Source organism: Mesocricetus auratus, unplaced genomic scaffold, assembly GCF_017639785.1.
Source record: "Mesocricetus auratus isolate SY011 unplaced genomic scaffold, BCM_Maur_2.0 Super-Scaffold_100676, whole genome shotgun sequence".
Classification (NCBI taxonomy): domain Eukaryota; kingdom Metazoa; phylum Chordata; class Mammalia; order Rodentia; family Cricetidae; genus Mesocricetus; species Mesocricetus auratus.
The window spans coordinates 9515885-9541565 of NW_024429266.1; the positions used below are offsets into that span (position 1 = coordinate 9515885).

The 25681-nt window shown below is 48.8% G+C and overlaps 2 protein-coding genes across 3 annotated transcripts in view; both read left to right on the top strand.

Moving 5' to 3' along the window:
• Positions 1-2501, top strand: part of Mark1 (microtubule affinity regulating kinase 1) — a 90624-nt gene extending 88123 nt beyond the window's left edge. For both annotated transcript variants that reach the window (XM_005082431.4, XM_040737581.1), the window contains one exon: positions 458-2501. In XM_005082431.4, coding sequence (XP_005082488.1) covers positions 458-812 — 355 coding nt within the window. In that variant the 3' untranslated portion in view covers positions 813-2501. The remainder of the gene's footprint in view (positions 1-457) is intronic.
• A 6919-nt stretch (positions 2502-9420) lies between these two features.
• CUNH1orf115 (chromosome unknown C1orf115 homolog) lies at positions 9421-19633 on the top strand. Its single transcript, XM_005082433.4, has 2 exons — positions 9421-9802; positions 17184-19633. Exons 1-2 carry the CDS (start codon positions 9497-9499, stop codon positions 17301-17303), a joined length of 426 nt encoding a protein of 141 aa, XP_005082490.1. The 5' UTR covers positions 9421-9496; the 3' UTR covers positions 17304-19633.
• Positions 19634-25681: the final 6048 nt, after the last annotated feature.

Sequence of the window (25681 nt, forward strand, 5' to 3'; positions counted from 1 at the left end):
CTTATGTTCTAATACTGGGTTTTATCCGGAAAATCCTAGAATCCTAGTGGTGGCTGATGTGTGTCTGTGTGTCTTTTTACAGGTGTGTGTGTGTGTGTGTGTGTGTGTGTGTGTGTGTGTGTAGAAGGATGTGTCTGTGTGTTTCTAGCATGTGTATGTGAAGAAAATGAAGAATATAGATAAGAACTATTAAAGTTTAGCTTTCAGCTGCAGATTCCTTTCCAGGGACAAACACATTTAAGAAAGTTTGCTGCTTGAGGCTGCAGATGCTAGGTGCCAAGTCCATAGTGCCTCTGGGTCTGCTACCAAGCAGCATGGTAACACTCATCTCCAGTCCCTCTGAGGGCTGGCTGCAGACTCCACAGTCCATTAAGCGTGGAGCTATCACTCACTGTTGTGACTTCTTTGCTGAGTAGAACTTTTGTTTTTATTTTTCCCCTTTGCCCTCTTCTTCTAGAAGTACGTCAGGGGAGCCAAAAGAGAGAGACAAGGAAGAGGGCAAAGATTCCAAGCCACGTTCTCTACGGTTCACGTGGAGCATGAAGACCACCAGCTCCATGGACCCCAACGACATGATGAGAGAGATCAGGAAAGTGTTAGATGCCAACAACTGTGACTACGAGCAGAAAGAAAGGTTCTTGCTTTTCTGTGTGCACGGGGACGCCAGGCAGGACAGCCTCGTACAGTGGGAGATGGAAGTCTGCAAGTTGCCCCGGCTCTCACTGAACGGGGTCCGCTTCAAGCGAATATCTGGGACATCTATCGCCTTTAAGAACATTGCATCCAAAATAGCAAATGAGCTTAAGCTGTAAAGATGTGTAAGCTTCAGGGTCAGGGAAGACGCACCCACATCTGAGGTACAGGTTTTGAATGTACTGGTGATGCCTAATGTGGTCCACCTGTGAATCTCCCGTGTAGAATTCGTCCTTGATGCAATAAGGTTATACATAGTTATGAACTGTAAAATTAAAGTCAGTATGAGCTATAATAAGAATCTGTAGCTTAAAAAGTAGGTCCACATGTACAGTGTATTGTGTATTTCTGTTCATGTTCTGTTCATAGAGTTGTATAATAAAATATGATTGCTTTAAAACCTGTATACCTGTCTAGATCTCCACACAGAAATGTATGTTCAGTGCTTTCAGTTGAAAATAGTTTTCCTGTTATTTACACTTGGGTGAGCTTTTTAAATTCTTACCTCCATCATGCTATTTTGAAAATTGTGTCCAGGATTAAAAGCGCACAGAAATAGTCTTTAAAATTGTAGCATGGACTTTATAAAATTATTTTTTAAATCATATTTAATTTAAACCAGAAGTTGACAGTGGTGGGTGTCACTCAGTTTCTCCTGCTTTTCTTGCTCTCAGCCTGTGTCAGACAAGGCGTGGTTAGGGGGACACAAAATGTTTACAGTGTTGTCACCTCTAGACTTCTAAACAAGTGAAAAGAAACCATAGCTTTGCCTTGAGCTAACTCAGAAGAAGAGGTAAGAAATCCAGACTTCACCAAGTTTATTTTGCCCTTTGTTTTCTGACCTGCTAGCTAGCAGCAGAGTGAAGACTCAATCCATAGCTCGCCTGGCTGTTGTGAAACAAGCCAGCACTTAGGTTTGCTGCCTTCGGAACGCGCAGGGTAACTGGGAATGCAAGAGAGCCGGGACGTCTCATAGCACAAGCTCATCTGTACAATGTGGATGAATGCGTTGGCTAAGATATGATGCTGCCTCAGGAATTGACTGCATTGGGAGCGTTTGCCCCGTGTCTTCCCAGCCAGTGTCTGCGAGTACTCAGAGCAAGACGTGCTCTCCACACCATGTATCACGGATTCATGCTGGCCCGGTGGCTCGCTTTGCTCCCTCAGAGCCCATGTGTTGTCAATATTTTGCCCAGGTTCTCATGTTTCTTCCACATCATTATGCCTGTAATGTGCCGCATTTGTGACTGGTCATTTGCCTTCTCTCCTTCCATAACTAGTGACGTATGCGACGTAAAGCCACTGGTAACGGTACCTTTTTTAACACTTATTATTTTGTACTGAAAAGCCTTGGAGGGTGACTGTGCAATGTTATTTAATGTTCTGACTTACTGTAATATCAGCATATGGGCCCCATCTGCACACTCCTGAGAAACAGAAACTGTTCTCAAAGCTTACCGATTGAAAGAAAACGTACGCTGTCACCTGTGCTCTCATTGGAAGCTACCTGGAAGCTGCCAGTATTGGCTTTTGGCTGTCCACAATGGCTTCCAGACAAAGGTGGTTTATTTTCTTCTGTACTGTACTATGACGTAGCTTTCTTCTTAACATTCTGTTCCAAATGATGTGTTTTCTTGCCTTAGAGAAGGGCGGTGTTTGGGGGGGAGCAACAAAACAAAACTGTGTAGCCCCTTTTTAACCTGGTGTTCACTCAGAACATTCGATGCAGCTCTGCATTCATTCTCACTGGTGCACACTGAGGTCTCACTTGAACAGATCTCATAATAAAGCATTTGTCTTTTGCTCTTTGTCGGGTTGAATCACCTGTTGTCTGCACTAGCAACCTCAACTTGCTCTTAATCATTAATTCAGCGAATTTACTGAGTGTGACTCTGCATCAGGTTCTGGGTTCTAGGGAAACAGCAATAAAAAAAAATCTATAAATATATAGATAGAACATGTAAAGGATGGAGCCAGGAAGTCTTTTTCTGGAGGATGGGGGCGTGGGCCACAGACATTGCAACATATGTGACAAGATGTTGTGAGAGGGATGTGGTTTTGCAGACTGTGGCATGGACCAGCCACACAAGGGTGTGTCGTCTTAGCCCTGGACTCGGTGCTGCTTTGCTCTTGTGCAGAGAAACAGAGTCAGTAACAACAGCAGGGAAAAGTGGATCAGTACTGACTCAGGAATGTCAGAGCTGCTCAGATTATCAGATGAGGGCGTTAAAACAAGTCTGTGTTCCAGAAGAGGAAAGAGTATGTGTGGTAGAGCCATGACGAATGGAAATATGCTGTACATGCCTGCAAGTGTTAGAGTTTAGAATTTCTGAGGAGGAAGAATATGCTGGAAGGATTTGGTAGATGAGACATCAGAGAAAAATCAGAGGAGTTGAAAATGGCAGTAGAAACTATTCCAAATGAACCAAATTAAAACCCAACTGAAACAGAAGACATACAATGCCACGGGAACCATGAGGCCATTCAGTCTAACCCAGGAAGAGCCCCTAGGGAGAGAAGGCAGGGACTAAAAGCCGTCTAAAGACAGAATGGCCAGAGACTTTCAAGAATTTGCTCAAAATCATAAGCTCATTCACCCAAAATGGTCAACAAATACCAAAGAAAACTACATCTAATTTTCATACCACAAATTACTTCTAAACAGTACTTACAACCAGCCATTAGAGGAAAAAGACATTATAGAAATAGAAGGAAGAGTAACGACCAGTTGGTTTTTTTTTTATTTGTTTTGGGGTTTTTGTTTTTTTGTTGTTGTTTGTTTGTTTGTTTTTTTGGTGTTTCGAGACAGGGTTTCTCTTTGGCTTTGGAGGCTGTCCTGGAACTCGCTCTTGTAGACCAGGTTGGTCTCGAACTCACAGAGATCCTCTTTCCAGCTGTATCAAGCTGACAGCCAAGGCCAGCCAGCCATCACAACCTGTGACATGTGAAAGCAGAATTTAATGGTGACACACAAGCATGAGGTTCTTCACAGAGTGCTTACCCTACGTGTCCGGATTACGGTAGGCTAGAGGTACATGTCCAAGTGGTAGGAAATCAACATGTGGGAATGCAACCTGCGGTCTGCATTTGTTGAAGTATTAGTCACAACAGCCAATCAACCTAAGCCTCCCTCAGCGTAGACAGATGAGAAAAGGCAGTGTGTATACAGAGTGGAGTACAGTTCTGCCCTACAGAACGAAGGGAAGCCTGTCTGTATCAAACGAGAAAATGAGGCGTCCCAGGGCTGGCGAGAGGGCTGGGTGAGTAAAGGCACTTGCTGCCAATCCTGATGGCCTGAGTCCCCTCTCCAGACCCTACAGGTTGTCCTCTGACCCCCACATGCATGCTGTGGCGCATACAGACAGACCCACAGACACAACAGACATAAAATGGTAAACATATAAAAGGCAAGCATCTCACCATCCGTAAGCCGTTTCCTGTCCTGTCTTTCGATTCTGCTGATTTGGGAGAAATGCCTGACAAAACTCAGGGGGACACACCGCCAGAGATTTTTGGATGACCTATGTCACCTGTGTCAATACAGTGTTCTACCTAAAGAGGCCATGTTCCCCCTCCCCCTCTTTTCCTGCACAATCTCGTAATCCTCCCTACTAAATGATGGTCTCTCACTAAATAACAATATCCCGCAGGATGTAATGATGCACAGCCTTAACAAGAACACTTGGAAGGTAGAGGCAGGCAGATCTCTGTGAGTTCGAGGCCAGCTGGGACAGCATAATGAGACCCCAGCACCATCACCCCCAAAAGAGAGAGAAAGAAAGAGAATGAAAGAGAGAAGTTGGGGGCTGGAGAGATGGCTTAGTGGTTAAGAGTACTGGTTGCTCTTGTAGGGGACCCAGGTTCCTTTGCCAGCTCACAACCACCTGTAATTCCAATTCCCAGGTGTCTGGCACCCTCTTCTGCCCTCCAAAGGCACCAGGCACACATGCAGTACACGTACATGCACGCAGACTAAGCAATCATGCACACACATTATTTCTAAAAATTTAACTTGATGTTGATCATAAAATGCCCTTTTTTGTCCTCACCCATCTCAGCTCTGTCCCACTGTCATGTGGCAGCTGTAATACGTGACACAAGAAGACAGCACCGCTTTCTGGGAATGGCACAGGCCAGAGGCAAGCAGGGCCTGGGAAGCAACGATCCCAGCCAAACCTAAGTGCAAGAGCGGCCCTCTGGGGGCGGAGGAAGAGCAACACCGTGGGCAGGAGACCCGGATGGCCCAGGTGGCCACACACACAAGCTAACCCTGGGCACCTTCTGCGCCAGCGCTCCCGTATTCTCCCACACAAGCAGATCCTCAGAAGCGTGTGCTTTTGTCTGAACTGCGCTGCTTACAGAGACCGATTGACGGCTTCTCTTTGCGCTAAACTCTCAGAGAACGTGCACGGGTTTGTTCATACGTGGGCGGGCTTCTCTCCCGGGAGAAAACTGGCAGCTTGGTACATCTCTAGTACAGCTATCCGCGCTCACCTGCCAACTGTGCCGTCGGTGAAACTCACCCAGAACCCCAGACTATAGTGCACATCGCATAGAGTACACAGTCCAGCCAGCCCTTTCAGAAGTGGGATCCAGAACATCAGAAACAGGGGTCCCCTTCCTCTGATTCTGTGCTGAAGAGCCCTGGGGCATTGCTGCAAGGCACTGTCCTCTGGGGCCCTCTGTGGAGACGCTAGGAGCATCCAGAGCACCTTAGGCGAACCATGGGTCTGTCCTTCCTCAGGGAAGACCACCATCCTTTCATTCCAGACCAGACAGAATAAACAGGACATCAAGAAGATGCTACGTCTGGTGGTAAAGGGCTGTAATCCTGACTATTCTAGAGACTGGGGCAGAAGATTTACAAGTTTATGAAGTTCAAGACCAGCCTGAGCTACACCGTAAGTCCCTGTCTCAAAAGCAAGAAGGAGAGGGGAAAGGTGGGAGAGTATCCAAGGTAGAGTAAAGGTAGCAGACGTTCCCCCAATACCAAAGACTGTCACTGAAGACAGGGACTGTCCTCCAGCTCTCCAACAAGCTCTGCCACCTGGTGACCCTGTCCATGTTGTCACTTGAAAATTAAAATGGCCTCAAGATAGGAACAGAATAGACATGTCCTTAAAGGCTGACTGTATAGCAGCTTTATGTGTGTGACTGTTTTGCCTGTGTGTGTGTGAGTGTGTATGTGTCTGTCTGTCTGTCTGGTCCAGAAGAGGGTGTCAGATCCCCTGGAACTAGAGCTGCATATGGCCTGTGAGCTGCCGTGCAGGTGCTGGGCATTGAACCCGGGTCCCCTGCAAGAGCAGCCAGTGCCCTTCACTGCTGAGTCATCCCCCAGCCCCATTTTTCTCTCCTCGTCTGTCTGCAGAGTCCAGGACTAATCTATGTTCTTTGCTTCAGCTGTTAAGAACAAAATGGGATCTAAAACTTGGGCTGCAGTGGGTTCTCTTTAACAGCTTTTTTTTTTTTTTTTTTTGTCAAAGGATTGCCCTGTGGGAAGAAATGTAACTAGACTGAGAATAGATTAAGTTCTCTGTTCTCGGGGTATTTGGATAGAGGCTGAAGACACTGTTTCATCCAGAACCTCTCTGTCTCAGAGAAAGTGGATTCAACAATGATATAAACAGATCGGGTCTTGGTCGACAAGGTCTTAGCCCTGGTTCTGGAACCCCAATTTCCTATGCTGCCGCCTCTTTCTGATATCTTCAACCACTACCCAACAGACTGTGTGACCCCAATTTCAGAAAGGTTTGCTCCATCAAACCTCATGCAAATAACAATTCCTCGGTCAATCGAAGAGCCTGATCTGTGTGACGACCCTGCTGGGGCGTGGAGTGGGGACAGTCCCAGCCTGAGGTGGGAAGAAAGACTAGGACTATCATACAAACAGAAAGGAAAGGAACCAGTCCCCAGCAGGGAAGCCTGGTTAACAACTGTCTAAGGCAGGCTCTCCTTATCAGAGATCCCATTTGCCAGGAAGATAGGTCCTCAACCTCTTGAGCAACTCCAGTTTCCCCGGCTCACGTCATCTGATTTCAATCCCATCCGTGGCTTCCCGGGAGTCGCCTTATAATCTCACTTGTCAAAAGACACAAAAGGAGAGAGATGTCCTTAGCAATCTTTTAAAATGTAACCCGAGAGCCACCAAAATGGCGTATACCGCTAAAACCAGGACAAGTTCAGCTCCCCACTAAGGAACTGGCACCCCTACTGGTACACCTTCCTCCCAAGTGCCTCTCTTTCTCCTAACCCTGAAGCTTGGGAGAGATTAAAATGTTTTTAGATCCTGAATCTGCTTCTGACTGGTCCCAGAGTTCTTGTCTGCATCAAAGCCACGAATCCCAGTTTGGCTTGAGTTGATGACCTTAAGATGTTAAGGGAACTCCTGGGGCTGCTGAGGGGGGCAGTGTGGGGCTGTGCCTCTACCCCACACGCTGGCAGGCCCATAGCACAGAAGTATGCGCCCTTCTTGTGGTAACTATTTATTGCCACGGGTGGCTTAAAGTGCCCTTGGTGTCCAAAGGGAAAGGCATCTAAATCACAAAAGAATTTAGAAAGCATGAAATCCACACGAAGACAGGATGTGCTATTCGGGGGAAGTGTGAGCTTCAAGATTAAGTGCACATGGATGCTTGCAGGCCGTGGCAGGGATGTGAAGGTCACATTATTTCTGGGGACTGGACGCAGGTCATCTGGCTTTCTCAGAACCTTTACTGACAAAGCCCTCTCTCCAGCCACCACTTTTTCTTTTTTAAAAAGACTTATTTATTATGTATACAGTATTCTATCTACATGTATCCCTGCAGGCCAGAAGAGGGCACCAGATCTCATTACAGATGATTGTGAGCCACCATGTGGCTGCTGGGAATTGAACTCAGGACCTCTGGAAGAGCAGCCAGTGCTCTTAACCTCTGAACCATCTCTCCAGCCCCCCAGCTGCCATGTTTTACAGTCCGTGAATACAGCTGACATTATTTTCTGTTATTACTGGTGAGAAACCAGAGTCAGGGACGGTCCTGTCTGGGATGCAGCCTGAGTCCTGCCACCTCCCCCCCCCCAGTTGGAACCCTGTGGATCCGCCTTCCCAGAAAACACCCCAAGGCCTGGAAAGGCCACTTGGTCTTGAAGCTCACACTTCCCCCAAATAGCATATCTCTCCTTGTTGTCCTAACTTTGTGACTTAGGTCTATCCTGTCTTCGTGTGGATTTCATGCTTTCTAAATTCACTTTTGTGATTTAGATGTCTTTCCATTTGGATGCCAAAGGCACTTTAAGTCATTCCATGGATCTCTTACATTCAAATTTAATGTTTTCAGAAATTCTTTGAAACTTGGAATTCTACTTTTTTTTTTGTATTGTGTGAGTTCAGGAAGGCAGGAAAAACTTGGATATTTTTAAAAGGCATCAAAAAAGAACCTTGTCTTTTATACGTACATATGAGACAGCATTTCACTATGTAACCCAGATTTCCAGGAAAAACTTTCCCTGTGTAGATCCATCTGTCTCTGCTTCCCCGGTGCTGGGATTAAAGGTGTGTGTCACCACACCTGGGATAAATATATTTTTCTTCCCCCCCCCAAAAAAAACTTGCTACAGACAGACATGATGACCCACGCCTTTAATCCCAGCACTCGGGAGGCTGAGACAGGCAGACCTCTGAGTTCAAGGTCAACCTGACCTACAAAGAGAGTTCAAGGACAGCCAATGCTGTGGTACACAGGGAAACCGTCTCTGAAGAACAAACAAAACAAACCATTGTCATGTCTCTAAAACTTTAAGGAAGTAATTTAAAGTGAGAAGGTTTGAGTTGAAAAAAACAAAAAAAAAAAGTCTTCTTCATCCCTTCATTCCTATAACAGTTGATGTCTAGCTGTCCTTCCTATAATGCTGCAAAATGAGATCTCCCCTGTTGTGTTTGGTAGATGTTGTAGAGTCCATTGCCAAGAATGTGCTGTCTCTAAACACCCGTTCGGTTTTCAACGATGGAACTCCACCCTTTACTTAGTTGTAAGTATGTGTGGAATGTTTGGATAAGACACAGTAATACTGGTGTTCAGACGTGAAAATGGTGGGGAGACAAAAATACACGTGTGAAATAAACTCTATTAAAAAAAACTGCTTTTCTTTTTTGAAACACAGCAGCCCATGCTGAACTCAAACTCACTGTGTAGTCGAAGATGACTTTGATCCCCCGATCCTCCTGCCTCCGTTTACTAAATTCTGAGATTACAAGCATGTGCCACCATACTGGGGCTCATGCGACACTAGGGATGAAACCAGGGAATTGGAGCATGCTAAGCAAGTATTCTCCCAACTGAACTACATCCCCAGCCCTAAATGTCGTTTTTTGTTTTGCTTTTTGTTGTTGTTTTGGTTTTGTTTGTTTTTTGAGACAGGATTTATCTTTTAGACCAGGCTGGCCTCAAACTCACAGAGATCCGCCTGCCTCTGCCTCCCGAGATCTAGGATTAAAGGCGTGCGCCACCAACGCCCGGCCAATTTTGAATGGCGGGAAACTTTTAAGACCTGTTATTTAAAGTCGGTTTCCAGCACTGTCGAACTTGACTGCCCTGAGCTCCGCGTCTGCAACATGGTTTTCGGGCAAGTTCCAGACCCGGTCTGGCTAGGCTTCGTGCTGGCGTCTAAGCGGCAGCAATCCCAGGCCCCACCGCGAGGATGCGCTGCGACCTCAGGTCCCCCTCGCTCACCAAGCCGGGGCGGTCCGCGGGGGCAGGAGCGAGGCGGGGCACCGAGCAAAGGTTGTCTTTTTAGCCCGGGACCTTCTCTGAAGCTCCCAGGCATCATGACGGTGGGCGCCAGGCTCCGAAGCAAAGCGGCGAGCAGCTTCGCGCGCCGGGGACACCTAGGGCGATCGCGCGGCGCGGGTGACGAGGAGACAGATGCCATCGTAGAGCACCTGGAGGTTGAGGACGAGGACCCGGCGAGCCAGGAGGGTGAGCACGAGGACAGCGGGCGGCGCGCGGGGACCCCAAGCGCGCGCAGAGTGCACCTGGCAGCGCTGCCCGAGCGCTACGAGCCCCTGGAGGAGCCGGCGCCAGGTGACAAGCCCAAGAAGAGATACCGGCGAAAACTGAAGAAGTATGGCAAGGTAGGCCCCCACGGCCCGGCCGTCCTGATCCAGACAGAGCCGGGAGTTGCTCTGGGTGGAGCCGTAACCGAGTCGCCAGCAGGACAGTCACTTGGAGGGTGGCGCTGAGCGCGCCGACTTAGGCTCGCAGAACCCTGTGCCCAGTTGTCGTTGGTGGGAAGGGAATGTTGAAGCCGTGTTGAGGTTAAGTGACTTGGGGACCACCGTGACCCAACTGGGAAGTTGCATGCCTAGGTGCATGCATCCATCTCCCATCCTCTCCCCGGGCCACCCTGCCACACGAGAACGTTAGGTGATTCTGTGGTGGAGGCTCGGGGCCGGCTAACCCAGCCAGGGCACACCTAGCACCTGTGGAATCTCCCTCTCTGTAACAATGATCTCTGCACTTTGAACTTCAGATGTTCTGCCTGCCTTTTGCTTTTCGGTGGGAGGAGGTGGGGGAGCGAGAGGAATGATGGATGGGGAACGGAATGAGTTTCATAGCCAGGATAAATGGCTCTGGCTCCCAGGTGCCCCTGCCTGGAAGTAGAATTGCTCTCTTGGTCTGAACGCCGCTACAGGAGGGTGTCTGGGGGGGGGGGGATGCGGGGGACGGGGGATCACGAAACTGTGTTTCGGTCAAAGTCCTCTGGTCTGCCCAGGTTCTATTGTCCAGTCGTAAGTGGCCTTCAGTGAGTGACCTTTATCATACCTGAGGCTTTCAGTCCCTTGCCCGGAGTTTAGTTTATCATTCTCCTGAATGACACGGCAATGCTCCCTCACGAGCAGGCGATGATAAAATACTTGAAGTAAAGTGGGACTTTGGGGGTAAGGAAACTATCTGAAAGTGAATTTGATGACAAGGGGTCCTCCGTTGGAGGCTGGCATTTGGGGGGGGTTTGGGGGTGACCTTTCTGTGCCTGCATTATGTGACACTAAAGGTACAAAATGAATCCTAGCATCGGGTGGGGAGAGCCCAAGGCCCACCAGGGAGACGAGGCAGAACTGGGGCCCGGCTCCTCACTGCGTAGCAGAGAACTTAGTGACTACTCATGCTGGTGAGGCTGGTTTAATCAGGGGCTCTGGGTGGAAGATGAGACAAGGAAACCCACGCCTATAAGCCCAGGTACTTTGGAGGGCGGGGCAGGATGATAGAAAGTGTACGGTCAGCATGGGCTAGATGACAAGATCCAATAAACCAAGAGCTCACCCAGGCTAACACTGAGGTTCCAGACCACACTAATTAGGATGGCTGTGTTTAAAAAAAAAAAAGAAAGGCTCTGGGCATTGGTGGCGCACGACTTTAATCCCAGCACTCGGGAGGCAGAGGCAGGCTGATCTCTGTGAGTTCGAGGCCATCCTGGTCTACAAAGCGAGTTCCCGGACAGCTTCCAAAACAATACAGAGAAACCCTGTCTCGAAAAACAAAACAAAAAAAAACAAACAAACAATAAAAGGCAATGTCCAAACATTAAAGTAATGATGTTAGTGGGGATGTGGAGACATTTTGGGCCTTGTAAACTGACGGTGGCATATGTAAAATGTTGTAACTGCTGTGGAAAGCCACTTGGAGGCACCTCATCAAGTTGAACACAGAACTAACTACTCCATGGTCTCAGGGTGTACTCCAAGGGAGATGATGAGGGTTGGGGTGTATGTAGCTCAGGTGGTCAAGTGCTGTCCTAACATTCACGGAAGACCCACCTTGGATCTCCGGTGCTATGTAAACTAGGCGTGGTGGTACACACCTGTAATCCCAGCACTTGGGGAGTGGCGTGAGGAGATGGGAGCTCAGGGTTTGACTTTGTGGGTGGAGCGCTCACTTCCAACCTGATAATCCGAGTTCAATCCCCAGTACCTGGCAAAACTGACTCCCACAAGCTGTCACCTGGTCATGTACACACGGTAGCTAGCGCTGGTACACAGATGTGCATACATACTAAATATGTGTAATAAACATTTTGGGAAAAATAGTTCAGAGTAGTTTTTTGGTTGCCCTAGAGAATTCCTGGTCTACATGAGATCCTAGCTTGAAAAAAGAATAATTGAAAACAGCTACTCAAGCAAATGTTTTTGTTTTGTTTTCTGAGTCAGGGTTTTTCTGTATAACAACTCTGACTGTCCTGGAACTTGCTCTGTAGACCAGGCTGGCAGGAACTCACAGAGATCCTCCTGCCTCTGTCTTTCAAGTGCTGGGATTAAGGTGTGCCACATCACCCAGGGTGAATATTATTTTTTTACTTTGATTTTTCATGCGTACGGGTATTTTGCCTCCATAAATGTTTGTAAAGTAATTTTACACACATGTTCACAGATGTCTCATTTACCAGTGGACAAAAAGTGAAAAAAATCCAAATATATGTGAGTAGATGAACAAAATGAGCTAGACACACTATGGACTATTATTTAATAGCCGTAAGGACTAATATTAGCTGCCACGTGGCTCAGCAAGATGGATGTTAAGTGAAGAAAGTCGTGGTTCCCTTTATGTGAAATGTTCGATGCCTCTAACTTCTTCACTTTATAAAATCATCTATTTTGTTTGTGGGGGTTGGGTCTTTTGCTTTGTTTTTGTCTACATGTATGTCTTGCCCCATGCCCACAGAGATGAGAGATGGGGCATTAATTCCCCAGGAACTAGGATTACGGGTGGCTGTGAGCCACCATGTTGTGGGTGCTGGGGACTAAAACTGAACCCAGGTCCTCTAGAAGAGCAGCCAGTGTTCTTAACTGTTGAATCACCTCTCCTTTTTCACTTAAAACTGTTTGGTTTTACGTTACATACATTTGGGTGGGGTTTGACATGAAAAGGGGTTGGGGCTTTTTTGTTTTGTTTGACAAAAATGGAAAGAAAAGAGATGTGGAAAAGCTCTGGAATGTTACACACTAACTCAGTAGCCCGAAGATGTCCAGATGGGATTATAGCCCCAAGTGAGTGGTCCCCAGAGCCATCCTGGCTTTCAAAAGGTACCACGCTTCAACAAAAAGGAAGAAGACCAAGGAGCCCCCTTTTCTGCAAAGCTACAAGAACAGCCAAGGCTCCTGCAGAAGATGGGGGTGGGCATTTGTACTCACCTCGGTTACCAGGAGAGGCTTTCTTTTAGAAATAATTGGCTCCAATTATTGGCTATTATGGAATGTGTTTTCTCTTAGTTCCCATTCCTGCTAACTTCTTAGATCCTTCACCCAAGCCCCTTCCTGCTTCTATTTAAGGAAAATTGTTGTCCTTTGTGCAACATGAAAGAGCGGACTCACTCCCCCGCTGCCCCTCCCCGCCCCACCCACCTCCACCAGCATGGTCCTACCCAGGAGCCAACCCTCACACTGCTGGTCCAGCCTTCTGGAAGCCTTTGTGCCTGGGCCTCTTGTAGAGATCAATGTTCCGGCTGATCTTAAAGACATAATTGCATTCCTGTAGCGCACGTATTACTGTTAAAATGCTATCTGCTGGGCACTGGGGAAAGGAAGGAACCTGAGTTGGCGGTGTTCCGTCAGAAGGCTGGATATCTGCTGCCTTCTTATGTTCCACGCCTGAGTCCTCTCGGTGCCCCTGGGAAGCTGGTGTTGAAGACAATGAAGCTGGGAAGTCAGCAGAGGAGCTGGGAGGGAGCCCGGCCTGGCCCCTCCTCTGCGGATCTGTGGGCTAGAAGGATGGAACATGCCTCAGACCTAGCTGAAAATAATAGGACGCCCTTGCAGGCACCCTCGGGAGGTGCAGAGAGAAGTGCAGTAAGAAAAAGAATCAAGTTATGTCAATTGGGAAGCTAGGAGAGGGTTGGAGAGTAAAACAGAGTGTGGGGTAAGTCAGGTATGGTGTTGCAGGCTTATAATCCCAGCCCCCCTGGAAACTGAGATGGGAATCAGGAGTGCAGGGCCAACCCTGGCTACATGGTACATGGGACCCTTCCCCTGCTCAAAAAGAAAAAAGAAAAGGTGAAAACTGGTGATGGAGTTCACCCTGGCACGCTTAGCATGTACCGAGAGTAGGTTTGAGTACAGTACGAAAAGAAGGGGAGAGGAGAAGAAATGCTCTCAAGTTACAGTAGGGGTCAAAAGCCAGTCTGCCAGAGGTGAGAGCTGCGTGGCCGTCCGTTGGCTGTGTGACTGGGGCTTGGCTTCCTCTCGCCACCTCTTTCTTGGTCTACACCATCATGATAATGAGGTCTGGGCTGGGGGGAGTGCATATCAAGTGGGCACGAGAGAGCCCAGTAAAAATCTTGGCACAGTGGCACACACTTGTAATCCCGATTCTGGGGATGCGAAGGCAGGAGCCCAGCCGGTGTAGACGATCTGTGAACTCAGAACTTGGGTCCTCTAGCAATTTAGGAAGACACTGATAGTGGACCCCGACGCACCCCCTACTGGCACACACCAGGTCACAAGGAGTCAATGAATCAGCACATGTGGAAGTTCTAGACGCCAGGGTGCCTGGCTGAGGTTCTAGAGCTGAGGTTCTGGAGCAACTACCCCTTGAGGAGTGGGTTCTCTTCATTCAGATCCTGGAGCTTGCCATCCACCTCAGGATGGCGCCAGGCCCGCCTGAGGGCAGCTCTACAGAGGACTGGATCCTTTGACCAGACAGTGGCCTCTGTGGAGGGATGATTTTTCTCTTCTAAGTCAGAGGGACGTGGAGTCCCAGCCCCATTGGGGGTTGGCTGTAACATTCTCTACAGCTCTGGAACTCAGAAGGAAGTCCCAAGCAGTCCTCCCGAGCAGAGCTAAAATCATCAGGGCGTCTTCCTCCCTTTCAAAATCAGTAGTGTACCCCACCCTGTCTCTCCCCCTCCTTCCCCCTCTCTCCTCTGTCTTCTGCCTGAGCTCCCTCACTGACATCACTCTGTCCTGCTCCACTAAGACACTCACATGGGTAGAGCCGCTCTTTGCCTGGTATGCAGGAGCCGTGAGTTCTGGGAGTCTGGGGGCTAGCCTGGCACCCTTGCCCACACTTCCCCACCCTCAGCATCCCTACGAGAGATTTGTTTTACCTCAAGTCCTTTCCCCTGAACAGCACCGGCGTGGTTGTCAGTAGCTTCTTAGGTCTCTTTCTCTCTGTGCTTCTCAAAGCTGTGTTTCCACGTTAGTTACTGAGCTATCTCAGAAGACTTAATCCCCAAATTGTAAAGATGAAGTGATAAGTAACCAGCTATGGGGAAGAGAATGTACAAATCCACTAACGGTTGCAGGTAGCAGTGTGATTCTGGTGTTATTGTTCGTAAAGGACCAGTGTTGATGGTTGTGATTGCTCCAGGGGTACATGATAGTTGTTTCAAACATGGAAAATTAATTCTCCCACTGACTCTTTTCAATACATTTATAGAATTTCTCTCTCCCAAAACTTGTCATGACCTAGTAAGGGACTGAAAGAGCTTGGCTTTCTCTGCAGACTGGGGGTAGCTGAATGGGTACATGCAGTGTGAGGGCCCTGAGATCCATACCATGGACAACTCAAGGCAGGACCCATAGGCAACTCCATATGCTCTTTAAAAACTTTCCTAGCAAGGCATTGTGACTCACACCTATAATCCCAGCACCGAGAGAGCTGAGGCAGGAGGATCAACATGAGCTGAAGGCCACCTTCATTACAGAGAGGTGTCACATGGGGAGGCTTCCGGCTCTGCAGTGAGAGTTCTTTGGGGAAGGTTCAGCTACACCCCTTACCAGCTGAATGGTCTCAAAGACATGAAAGTTCCCCGTGATTTCTTCTTGCTGATCCCTTAATCAAAGGCCATTGAGGACATACCAGTCACCCAAGTTAGGCCAACTTGTTAGGCCAGAGGAATTGTGGGGACTCAGAAGATGGATGCCCCAAGCAGAGAGCTGAATGCGTGAATCTGAGCTGGAGTTGGCAGCATCTAAGTCCAAGGGGTTCTAGGCAGAACACAGAGAACCTAGCATTGAGGAACAAAGACCTCAAAGGTTCAAGCTATGCAGGGAGACAGAATCAATAAAGAGGGTTTAGGAGTGCCCTGTGGAGTACAGGAGAAACCAGGAGTACCAGGGGTCGGGTGATCACAGCTCAGGGAGGGAAAAGACGGAACCCTCCATGGACCACACAATACGGAGGTGGTAGACACTCTTGAGCAGGCAGGCCCTGAAGGGTTGTGGGCAGCAGCCAGTATGAGAGGGAAGAGGTGTGGAGTGGAGTCAGTGTCCGGTGACTTTTTCATTTGGAGAGCAGAGACACGGGACAGGAGGTGGCCAAAGTGACACTTGGTATAGTATAAGTTAGGGACTGACAGAGAGACAAGGATGCCACTGGAGAGGAGAAACCAAGGAATGATGGGAAAGGACCAAGAACAGTGTGGGGAAGACACGAGGAAAAGAGCCAGTTCCCATGGTTACCCTGCTAGGGTGGGAGGAGCCAGGAGCCGGAGCACGGAGCTTGGGGACCATAGGGGAAGATGAACAGGTTCCCCAAGGACACGTGATTCAAGCAATGAGGACAAGGGCTAGTGCGTAGAGATGGCTGGGGTCGGGAGAGGGAAAGGTTGGGCTGTGTCTGAAAGAGAAGTCACCCCACCTGGCCAGGTGGGGTGGCTTCTCCAGGAAGCACTAGGTGTCTTGGTGAACCTCGTGACTGGGATGCGGGATCTTCAGTGGAACCAGGCTGTGTATTCTGTAGCCAGAACAAAGGTCTGAAAGAAAGCCAACGGGTGTGAGAAGGTTCTTCTGGTCAGCGACGTGGATGCCAAAGTCGCCAAGAACAACAAAGGAATCTGGAGGTGGGAAGAGGAACGCCAGGGGTGCCATGCGGTGGGTCTTGGCCATTAGTGATCTCAAAGCTTCGATGGACCTGGCATTCGATGTCTCCTATCCGGGCACCAGCCCTCACCGAGGAAGAAGAGGAGGAAGACAGCACACAAAAAGCATTGCCTGGCCCTTACGCTCAACCCATGTAAGACGGTTCTGGAACCATAAAAGGCTTGTGCGCTTGCAGCGCTTGGAGAGCGGAGAAAACTTCCTGGTTACAAACATGTGGGGTCAGACCAGAGTAGGCACTAGGCGCACAGGAAGGACCAGCTGGGCTGTCTAACAAGATGCCTGAAGGAAAATTTGGCACTGCCTGTGATGGCGCCGACACTTTGAGCTGGGAAAGTGGGGTGAGTCTCAGTTTAAAACAACAAAGGCGTTTTAGTTCTAGAGCTGGCCATCTCCACGCTGTTTCTAAGAAGGCTTGCGAGGTACCTGGAAATGTGCTGTGCTCTCACGCACTTTGCAAGGAGAAGGCCTGTTGTGAGTAGGGGTGGGGACCCCAGGGCACTAGAGATGTGAAGACCTGGCCTCTTTAGTGTGCCCTGGATCCATGAGGGCGAACGATTCTCTGTGCGCGTGTATCACGGTGACTCACGGAAAAATCAACAGAGTGCCTCACCTAACTTTTGCTTTTCTCTTCCTAAAACAGAATTTCGGGAAGGCCATCAGCAAAGGATGCCGGTACATTGTCATTGGGCTGCAGGGATTTGCTGCAGCCTACTCCGCCCCATTTGGAGTGGCAACCAGCGTGGTGTCCTTCGTGCGCTAACGGGAGCTGCAGGGGCAGGCATCACCAGAATGCTTCTGCCCCAGGACAGTGTGAATCCACCAGCACTTGAGACTCGAACTCAGGAACTCTGAAGAGGAACCCTGCTTCATGCTCCGTTGTTGAACTGGTTGAATGTTAGGCTGGAGCCATCCCCGCTCATCCGCTGAGCCTCTTGTTTATCTTGGATCTGGGTGGATCTAGGGGTCAGTCCTGTGGAGAATTCGGCCAAGGTCAAGCTGGGATTAGGGTTAGCTTGCTTCCTGTACCAGCTAGAGCCCTCCTGGGGGTACCGGTAGGCAGATTCATGGCAGGTTTGGGGTCCAAGCCATGTGGGTAGTGGGTGAGTTTTGAGGTGGAAGACCTCTAATGGGATAGTTGCTAGGTTCTGGAAAGGTCGCTGGCTGAGGAGCACTGGCCTTGGCCTTCCTTGATCTTCTCAGTAAGGACAATGAGGGAGCTGTTTCTGATGTCTTTCTCTCTCCCCATCTCTGTTTTACTGAGCTGTCATCGGGAGTTTAATTACAGGGTTGGGAAGAAAGAAAGAAGGAAACCTGTCTTTGAAGACCAAGATGCTTTGAATGGAACCCATGTTCACAGCTGTGTGGGGACTGTTGAAAGTAGATCAGAGTGTGTCATTTTCATAAGTATTTCATAACAACGCAGCTGGCAAAGGGGGAGGGGCAAGTTCAGAAGCAAGCTTGGAGGCTGCAGCAGGTGCTCTCAGAGTCTGAACCTGGCCCGGCGATTGCGTTTGGAGCTGTCAGGAATCCTGCAGATGTGTTGGTTCAATACCAGTTCACTGCTGGCAGGTGCCTAACTCCACCAGGGGAGGGAAGGAGGGATGGAGGGGGAGAGAGAGACAGAGGGAGAGGGAGGGAGAGAAACAGACAGAGAGAGGGAGAAAGAGGGAGAGAGACAGATGGAGAGAGAGGGAGAGAGAAGAGAGGAGACAGAGAGGGAGAGAAAAGAAAGGAGACAGAATTTAGAGGAACAACTTAAGAGATAGGCATGAAGAAGAAAAAAACCCAAGAACGACATTGGAGAAGCAATGGAAGTTGGGGAGTCAGGGATGCAGGCTTGTGGTGGGGGCTTCCTTGGGAGGTCTGGGCTGGTTGTATGTAGGACCAGAGGAACCTGGGGGAACCAGAGGAACCATAGTGGTTGAGTTGATACTTCTTAGGTCAGCATCTCACTTGGGTTCAAAGATGAATGTAGGCATGAGTCTCAGGCTTGACACTCCACCAAGGATGGTTCATAGACCACCATTGAGTACGGGGAGAATGAGAGAAGAAACCCTTTTAAGGCTAGGATGCCTGGGAAACTGTACTAGTTTGTTTCACAACTGTTTTTAAAGTTGTTCATAGAGGTTCCTCTCCCCCTGACCCTTGGCCAACTCCACAGCAGGCCAGGATTCCAACCTTGATTCTTGGGACCACTCTGCATGCTCAGCAGCAGCTTGTTGGCCTGGGAGACTTCCTGGAGCACACAATGAAAGCCAAGATGCTCACACCTCTGGTGGGTGGGTGGGAAGATGGACAGATGGACAGAAGAGGAGCAGATGGAGGAGACAGTAGCCGTTGCCCACTTAGATTCAAACTCCTCTCTAGAGGTTCCTGTTGAAGTTGCTGGGTCCCAGGAACTGGGAAATAAGTGGTCTTGCTTTACCCTAATAACTAAAAGCTGGGTACTGCAGGTTCACACATGTGACAGGATGATGCTTGTTTGGTAGTTCTAGGATGAAAAATGGAAAGGTAAATAGAAAATATCACATGCCATTGGCTGGAAAGAATCAGGAATGTGAAGCTTGCAAGATGTCTCCCCTGCCACCTCCTGATACCACAGAGCCCCCAGGAGCCCACGACATCCTGCTTGGGAGGGAGAAGTGTGACCCAGGGAAGGGCTGCACAGTCAAGGTCACTTCCTTCCCCCCTTCCCAGGAGTCGCTTCCTCCCCACCTCCCAACTCAGAAAATGAGCAAAGCCAAGTACATCTGGCCCTGTGCCTCTGCAAATCTGGCTAAGAATTAACTCAGAAACGGCCAAAAGTCGAAAGCTTGCAGGGGCTGTCCTGGAACTCGGCCAGCCTCCCTGGAAGGTGGATTTCAGTCCCAGGAGCAGGTCGTGTGATCACATCCCCATGTGGGGCTCTTGGTTCATGTCGCAGACTGTTCCTTGTTGCTTTTCTGTGTTCTCTTGTGTTTGGCCGCAAGGTCCACACCCTGCTGCAACTGAATTTAAGAGCTTAGCTTTCCCATTACTAACTGCAAAACTTTTTTTTCTGTATCCCTCTCTTGCCTTGTGGTGTAAATAAAAGTTTCAGCTTGTCTGGTTTTCATGTGTCAAGGGCTGTGCCTTCCCTTGCTTTCTCTCCCCGGGGAGGTGGCTGAGGCTCCAGCAGGACTTGGGAGATAGTGTTGGATTGTGGGTGATGGTCCCTGGGCCCCCACACACCGGCATTGCTAAAGGCTGCATTCTCTGGAATCCCTCAAGACAGGTTCTAGGGAGGGGAAGCCACAGCCCCACCATCTGCTACAAATGAAAAATTTCCAGAACCTTTGACTTCATTGTGGAGCCAGGAGGCTGCATTCTGCACCAGCGAGAAGCCTCTGATCTCTGCCTTGGTTGGGAAATGCCTCTGCTAATGGGGCTCCAGGGAGGGAGGCTGGGCCAGCAGAGCAGGCCCTGAGTGTCAGTCCATGCTGGCATGTTAGCACACAGTCCTGATCACCGAATTCTCACAGAAGCAATGGTACAGGTTAAGCAAATAATAGGCCAGTGGTCCTGGGTAGACGTCAGATCATCCAGTGAGGCAGGTTCATGGTAATAAGTCCTTTCCTGTTGGGAATGGCATAGACCTATGACAGTTCTCTCTTACCACGGGAACTTGTTTCATATCCAGCGGGGTGTGGGGCTTGAGGGGGGTCGTGTAGATCATGACTCTCACCTCATGCAGAAGACTTGAAATGCTACCATTGGAATTGGACATGGCAGCCTACATTATCCCAGCACTGAAGAAATGAATGAGGTGATGGAGTAAATCTTCTGTCACCTTAGAATACCATCTCTCATTCCCCCACCCCTACCCCTCCCACACACCAAGCTTTTTCTCTGTCCAGCACCTGTGTCTGGTCAGAGAAGTACCAAATGACATCTGTGACCAAGAAGCAGTATTTGAACTAAGATTTGGTGGCTTTCAGGGATCAGTGTGGCCATTGAACCACGTTTTAATGTTTCATTAAACCAGAGGTTCTCAACCTTCTTAATGCTGTGACCCCTAACCATAAAATTATTTCTGTTGCTACTTAATAACTAATTTTACTACTGATATGAATCATAATGTAAATATCTGTGTTTTCCGATGGTCTTAGGTGACCCTGGTGAGAGGATCTTTTGACTCTCCCTTAGGGGTTGTGACCCACAGTGGAGAACTATGGCATTAGGCAGTCCCAGTTCATAGTTTGTATTCCGATTATCATTCTTGGTTCTGCCTCTGCAGAACAGCAGAGAAATAAAGACTCACAATGTCTGGAGCTCTCAGAGCTTCCTGTAAACTTAATGCGTGATAAAATGTAGATACAGGTCAGATCCAAGGCATGGGGCATAGACGGGACACCCTGATATCCCTGCAAAGACTGTATCTCAGGGGCTCCATGCCTTGCCCAAAAGCCAAAGGAGTTAAAAATAAAAAGTTTCTAGCTTCCTTAATCATCTTTAGAAAAATGTGGAGAAATAAATACTTGGGTTTTGTTTGGAGGCAAAGTTGCTTTTGAGCCAAATTACTCCACTGTACATCACAGTCAAGGGGAAAGCAGATCTTAAGATCTCCCACGGGGCCCGGTGCCAAAACCTGGCAGGAACACCAGCCGTGCAGGACTCGGGGCAGGGCAAGGGAACAAAGGCTTGTTGCCAGGCCCTGTGCCAAACCTGGGCCCCTTGGGGAGCTCCGAGCTCAGACCTTCATCTTGAGCGCCTGAGGGAGCCCAGTCTGCACCTTGAGGACTGACTCAGCTTTTTAAAAAAGGTTTTTCTCAGGTGATTTCCCCTTCTATCCCTGGTGATGAGTCTCAGATTCACCCAGTTCAAGGCAGACAGAAGTCTAAGCCAGGACCGGGGTGTTGGTCAGCGGAATGCTTTCCTCGTGTGTGCAGGCCTGGGGTTCTGTCCCCACTACTGCAGTAAGCATATAAGGAAATAAACAGGTAAGTAGATTGTTAATTAAATAAACATCAGAGCCAAAGGACTGGGCGGAAGCTGAGTTGAAGGGCCATACTTCCTTCACCGGCTCTTCAAAGCCTGGGCAAATAGTTTCCACCTGGGACTTACTGGCTTCACTTCTAATTGAGATAAACAACTTATTTTTGGTTTTGGCTTGCTCCAAGAGAAGTTCAGAGTTGTTGCAAAGGCAAAATGTGGTGAGGCCGTGGGGAGGTAACGGGTGGGAGGGAAATAGAAGAGGGCAAAGGAGACAGAAATCAGGAAGCATTACCAGCCAGACTTGGTGGAGCACGGCTTTCACCCCAGCACGTGGGAGGCAGAGGCAAAAGGATCTCTGCAAGTTCGAGGCCAGCCTGGTTTACAGAGAGAGAAGCAGGACTAATTAGAGAGACCCTGTCTGAAAAAGAAAAACGAAACCACTACATTCAAATATGAAATTGCCAAATTTAATTTAAAAAATGAAAACACACAGTGTTGAGATTGCCTATTTATTTTAAGCAGGAAATTCTCTATTAAAGAAATGTTCACAAATATATCTCCTTTAACTGCTTAGAGTGAGGAGAAAGTAGCATATAAATTAATTAGGAACTGTAAAGGGAAACCTTTTCCTTGAGAGAAGCCTTCCTGCCAGCCTGGTTCCAGGGCCCCATCAGTCCCAAATAAACACACAGGAGGCTATATTAATTATGAAGCTGTTGGCCTTGCTTGTTTTCTTACTGGCTAGCTCTGACTTAAGTAATTACCCCATAATTGTTAATCTAAGTATATCTCTTACTGGAGAAGTTTCCGGGCTTCCTACTCCATGGCGTTACATCTTGACTCTCTGTGTTTCTCCTACCCAGAGTCCTCCTGGACTATCTTGGTTTGCTATTGGCCAACAGTGCTTTATTGACAAATACACAGGACTTTCCCAACAAGGAACTTTCTCCATAACTCTCATTCTTTTAAACAAAATCAGGCTTAAATATGTGGCTTCCAGTATTTTCTTTTAACCTGGTCTGCAAGCCATTCATGGAGCCCATGAACCCTATCTGCCATCGGCTGTGTTGATGACAGATCTGGGCACGGGGATCAGAGGAGAGAGTCAAGCTTCCTGCATAAGCCCACGTTCAGAAATGAGTGCAGAGATATGCGGGTGTTTATCCTTGACTCTCAGTTTCTCTCAAATGATCACATGAGGGGTTTATAGAGGGAAACAAGGGAAACTCAGATGTTTCGGAGGGCAGTCCCGGTGCTGCATCCAGGTGTCTTGAACGCTTTTGGTTTGTTTGTTGTCATCGTTGTAACAAAATATCCAAGAAAACAAGTTACAAGAGTAAAGATTGGTGTTGACTCCTGGCTCCACAGTTCTCAGTACATAGAGCTCTCTGCCAGTTTTAGGACTGTGGCAAGATGGATCCAGGGAAGGCCATGGCAGAAAAAAAAAGCCACTTACCTCCAAGGTAGCAAAAAAAGCTGAGAAGAAAAAAGCCACTTACCTCAAAGGTAGCCAAAAAGCTGAGGAAAGAAACAGGGCAGGGTCAAGTGACACCCTCCCAGGACCCTACTCTCCAACGCCTCAGGTAGTAACATCAAACTGTATCCATGTGGTTAAAGCCAGCAATGGAGTCAGTCCCAGGACCCTGCTCTCCAGCGCCTCCGGTAGTAACATCAAACTGTATCTATGTGGTTAAAGCCACCAATGTCAGTCCTCGTGATCCATCCTTCCCCAGAGTCCCACCTCTGAACATTTCTGCACTGGGAGCGGTCCCTTCTGGGATGACAAACATGAAAACGCCTGCCAAGGTTGCAGCCAGGACCCAGGCACAGCTGCCTCTCATCTCCAACTCTTTTGAGACTCCAGATGCCTCCAGAGAGAACAGGGGTTCCTTAGCAGTGTTCATTCCTTCTTCTGAGATCACACTGCAACCTAAGCTGGTCTGAAACACACCGTGGAGGTCACACGGGCCTCAGACTTGTGGTGATGCCCTTGCCTTCGCTCCCTGGGGCTGAGATTGCAGAGGTAAGTCAGCACAAGCCAGCTAGAGAGGAGTGTTGGAGGCAGTCCCACCTGCCACAAATCCCTGGTCACTTTACTGTTACTCAAGCAGTTAGGGTGTCTCTAGAAGAGAGCTGACATGCTAACCAGTCTGTCATACTCTGCTGTCTGAGAGCCTGCAAGTGTTTATTTGCCGATTCCCACCACAGTCAAGGCACAGAGCGAGACAGGAATCGAGGCCACGGAAGGGATGTGCGACCCCAAGTTGGTCAGGTTCAGTTTACTGATGCTCTGTGACTGACTGGTCATTTTGCTCCCTTGGTTCATCCCGGGGCCCACACACCCAAGCGCCCAGGGCTGCAGGAAAGTACCTGTGTAACCGGATGGTTCGGGCATCAGACAACTTGGCTCCTAATCTTCTAGGCCAGTGACCTTGTACCTACACTCTTCAGCTTCCTCAACTTCCAGAGCTAGTTTTGTCACCTTAGCAAAGAGTGAACAGTATCTACTTGCAAGGCTTACTGGGAAAGATAAATGTGAAGGGTATTAAGAACCTTGTACTGGCACTCAAGGGAGTGCCCAATAGTAGAGAAATTGTCTCAAGACCCCCAGTTCCATTCCTCACTGCTGAAAACCAAACCAAACCAACAGCTCTGGGAGCTGACGAGAAGGCTGCTGTATCAGCGTGCGGATGTGAGTTCAGGTCCAGCACTTGTGTAAGAAGCTGGGCATGCTTCACAGGAGCCCGTTGCGTTACCCAGCACTGGAGGACTGAGGCAGGAGGATTGTTGCAACCTAGCTCCAGCCTCAGTGAAAGACCCTCTCTCAAGTGAATAAGATGGAGCATGATAGAACAAGGAAGTGGGCTATCCTTCTCTAACATCCACACCCAGCCCCCCACACACACACTTGCGTATACAAGAACCCAACACATAGGCTGCATCATCTCCTTACTGTAGTGCGCTTCCCTTCAGTAGCCCCTTCAAGTCCAGTTCCCTCTCCACTTGCCCCCTCCTGTGGGAGGGAAGGAGTGAGACAAGCTGCCTCCTGGTGCAGGTTCATGGTCTGGATGACAGACCTGGCTGACTCTTTGCTTGAGAACATTCAGGCTGGAACAGCAGTGTGTGCGTGCATGCCTGCATTCGTGTATGCGTGTACATGAGTGTATGCGTGTGTGCGGGGGGTGGGGGTGTCAGAGAAGCAGGGTTAGGGGTCAGAGCAGTAGGAAACGGGTTTAAAAAACCCCAGAGACAGTTTGCTTGAGCCAGGCACCCAGATGACAAAGGACTTCGACCTAAATCTCTTCCCATTTGCCCCTAAACCTTATTTCTGGTCACCCAAATGTGGCTTATCATAGCAAAAGAAGAGGTTGCACTAAAGAGAGTCGGAGGATGGATTTCTTAGGTCCTTAAGAGGGATCCAGGGCTCCCTGCTCTTAACAAGCAGGAAGGCAATTTCTAGACTCAGCAACAGAATAGAATTGTAAAAATGAAAAACCACACTTTCTTTAACCACCTAGAGCCTCTTTGACTGTCAATTTACTTTAAAATGTTTATTTCCATATTTCTTTATTTGATGTGTGTTTGCATACATGCCGAGTGTTTACCCACCATGGCTGTGGGAATCAGTTTTCTCCTTCTGCCACGTGGGTCCCAGAGACCAGCCTTAGGGTGTCAAGTAGCTTTTAGCTTTAAGCCATCTCTCCTGACAGATGTGTGCTTATTTATGCAACAGGTCACTACTGAACACCTGATGCTGCCGTGCTGAAGTCCAGCAGCAGCAATGGGATGGAACAGGTATGGCTGCATGTCCTGGCATCCGATGTGACCACTGTTGTCACCCTCTGGGGTTTTATGCCCTAGGTGATGACACTTGGGGGCTGTCTCGGGGTTCCTATTGCTGCAACGAAACACCGTGACCAAAAAGCAAGTTGGGTTGGAAAGGGTTTATGCTTTTTTATTTAAATTAGCAACAAGCTTGCTTCACATGTCAATCCCAGCTCCCTCTCCCTCCCCTCCTCCCCCACTCCTCCAGCCCTCCCAACCCCCCCACCCAATCCCTGTTCCATTCCCCAGGGAGGGTGAGGCTGTAGAGTGCAGCCTTCCCACCAGCCTGGTCCCAGAGCCGCATCAGTCCCAAATGAACACACAGGAGGCTATGTTAATTATGAAGTTGTTGGCTGTTTT

Excerpts from the sequence above, each read along its gene's own strand:
- CUNH1orf115 (XM_005082433.4), top strand. The coding sequence starts at position 9,497 with ATGACGGTGGGCGCCAGGCTCCGAAGCAAAGCGGCGAGCAGCTTCGCG. Across the intron at positions 9,803-17,183 it reads AACTGAAGAAGTATGGCAAG|AATTTCGGGAAGGCCATCAG; the intron begins GTAGGCCCCCAC and ends TTCCTAAAACAG.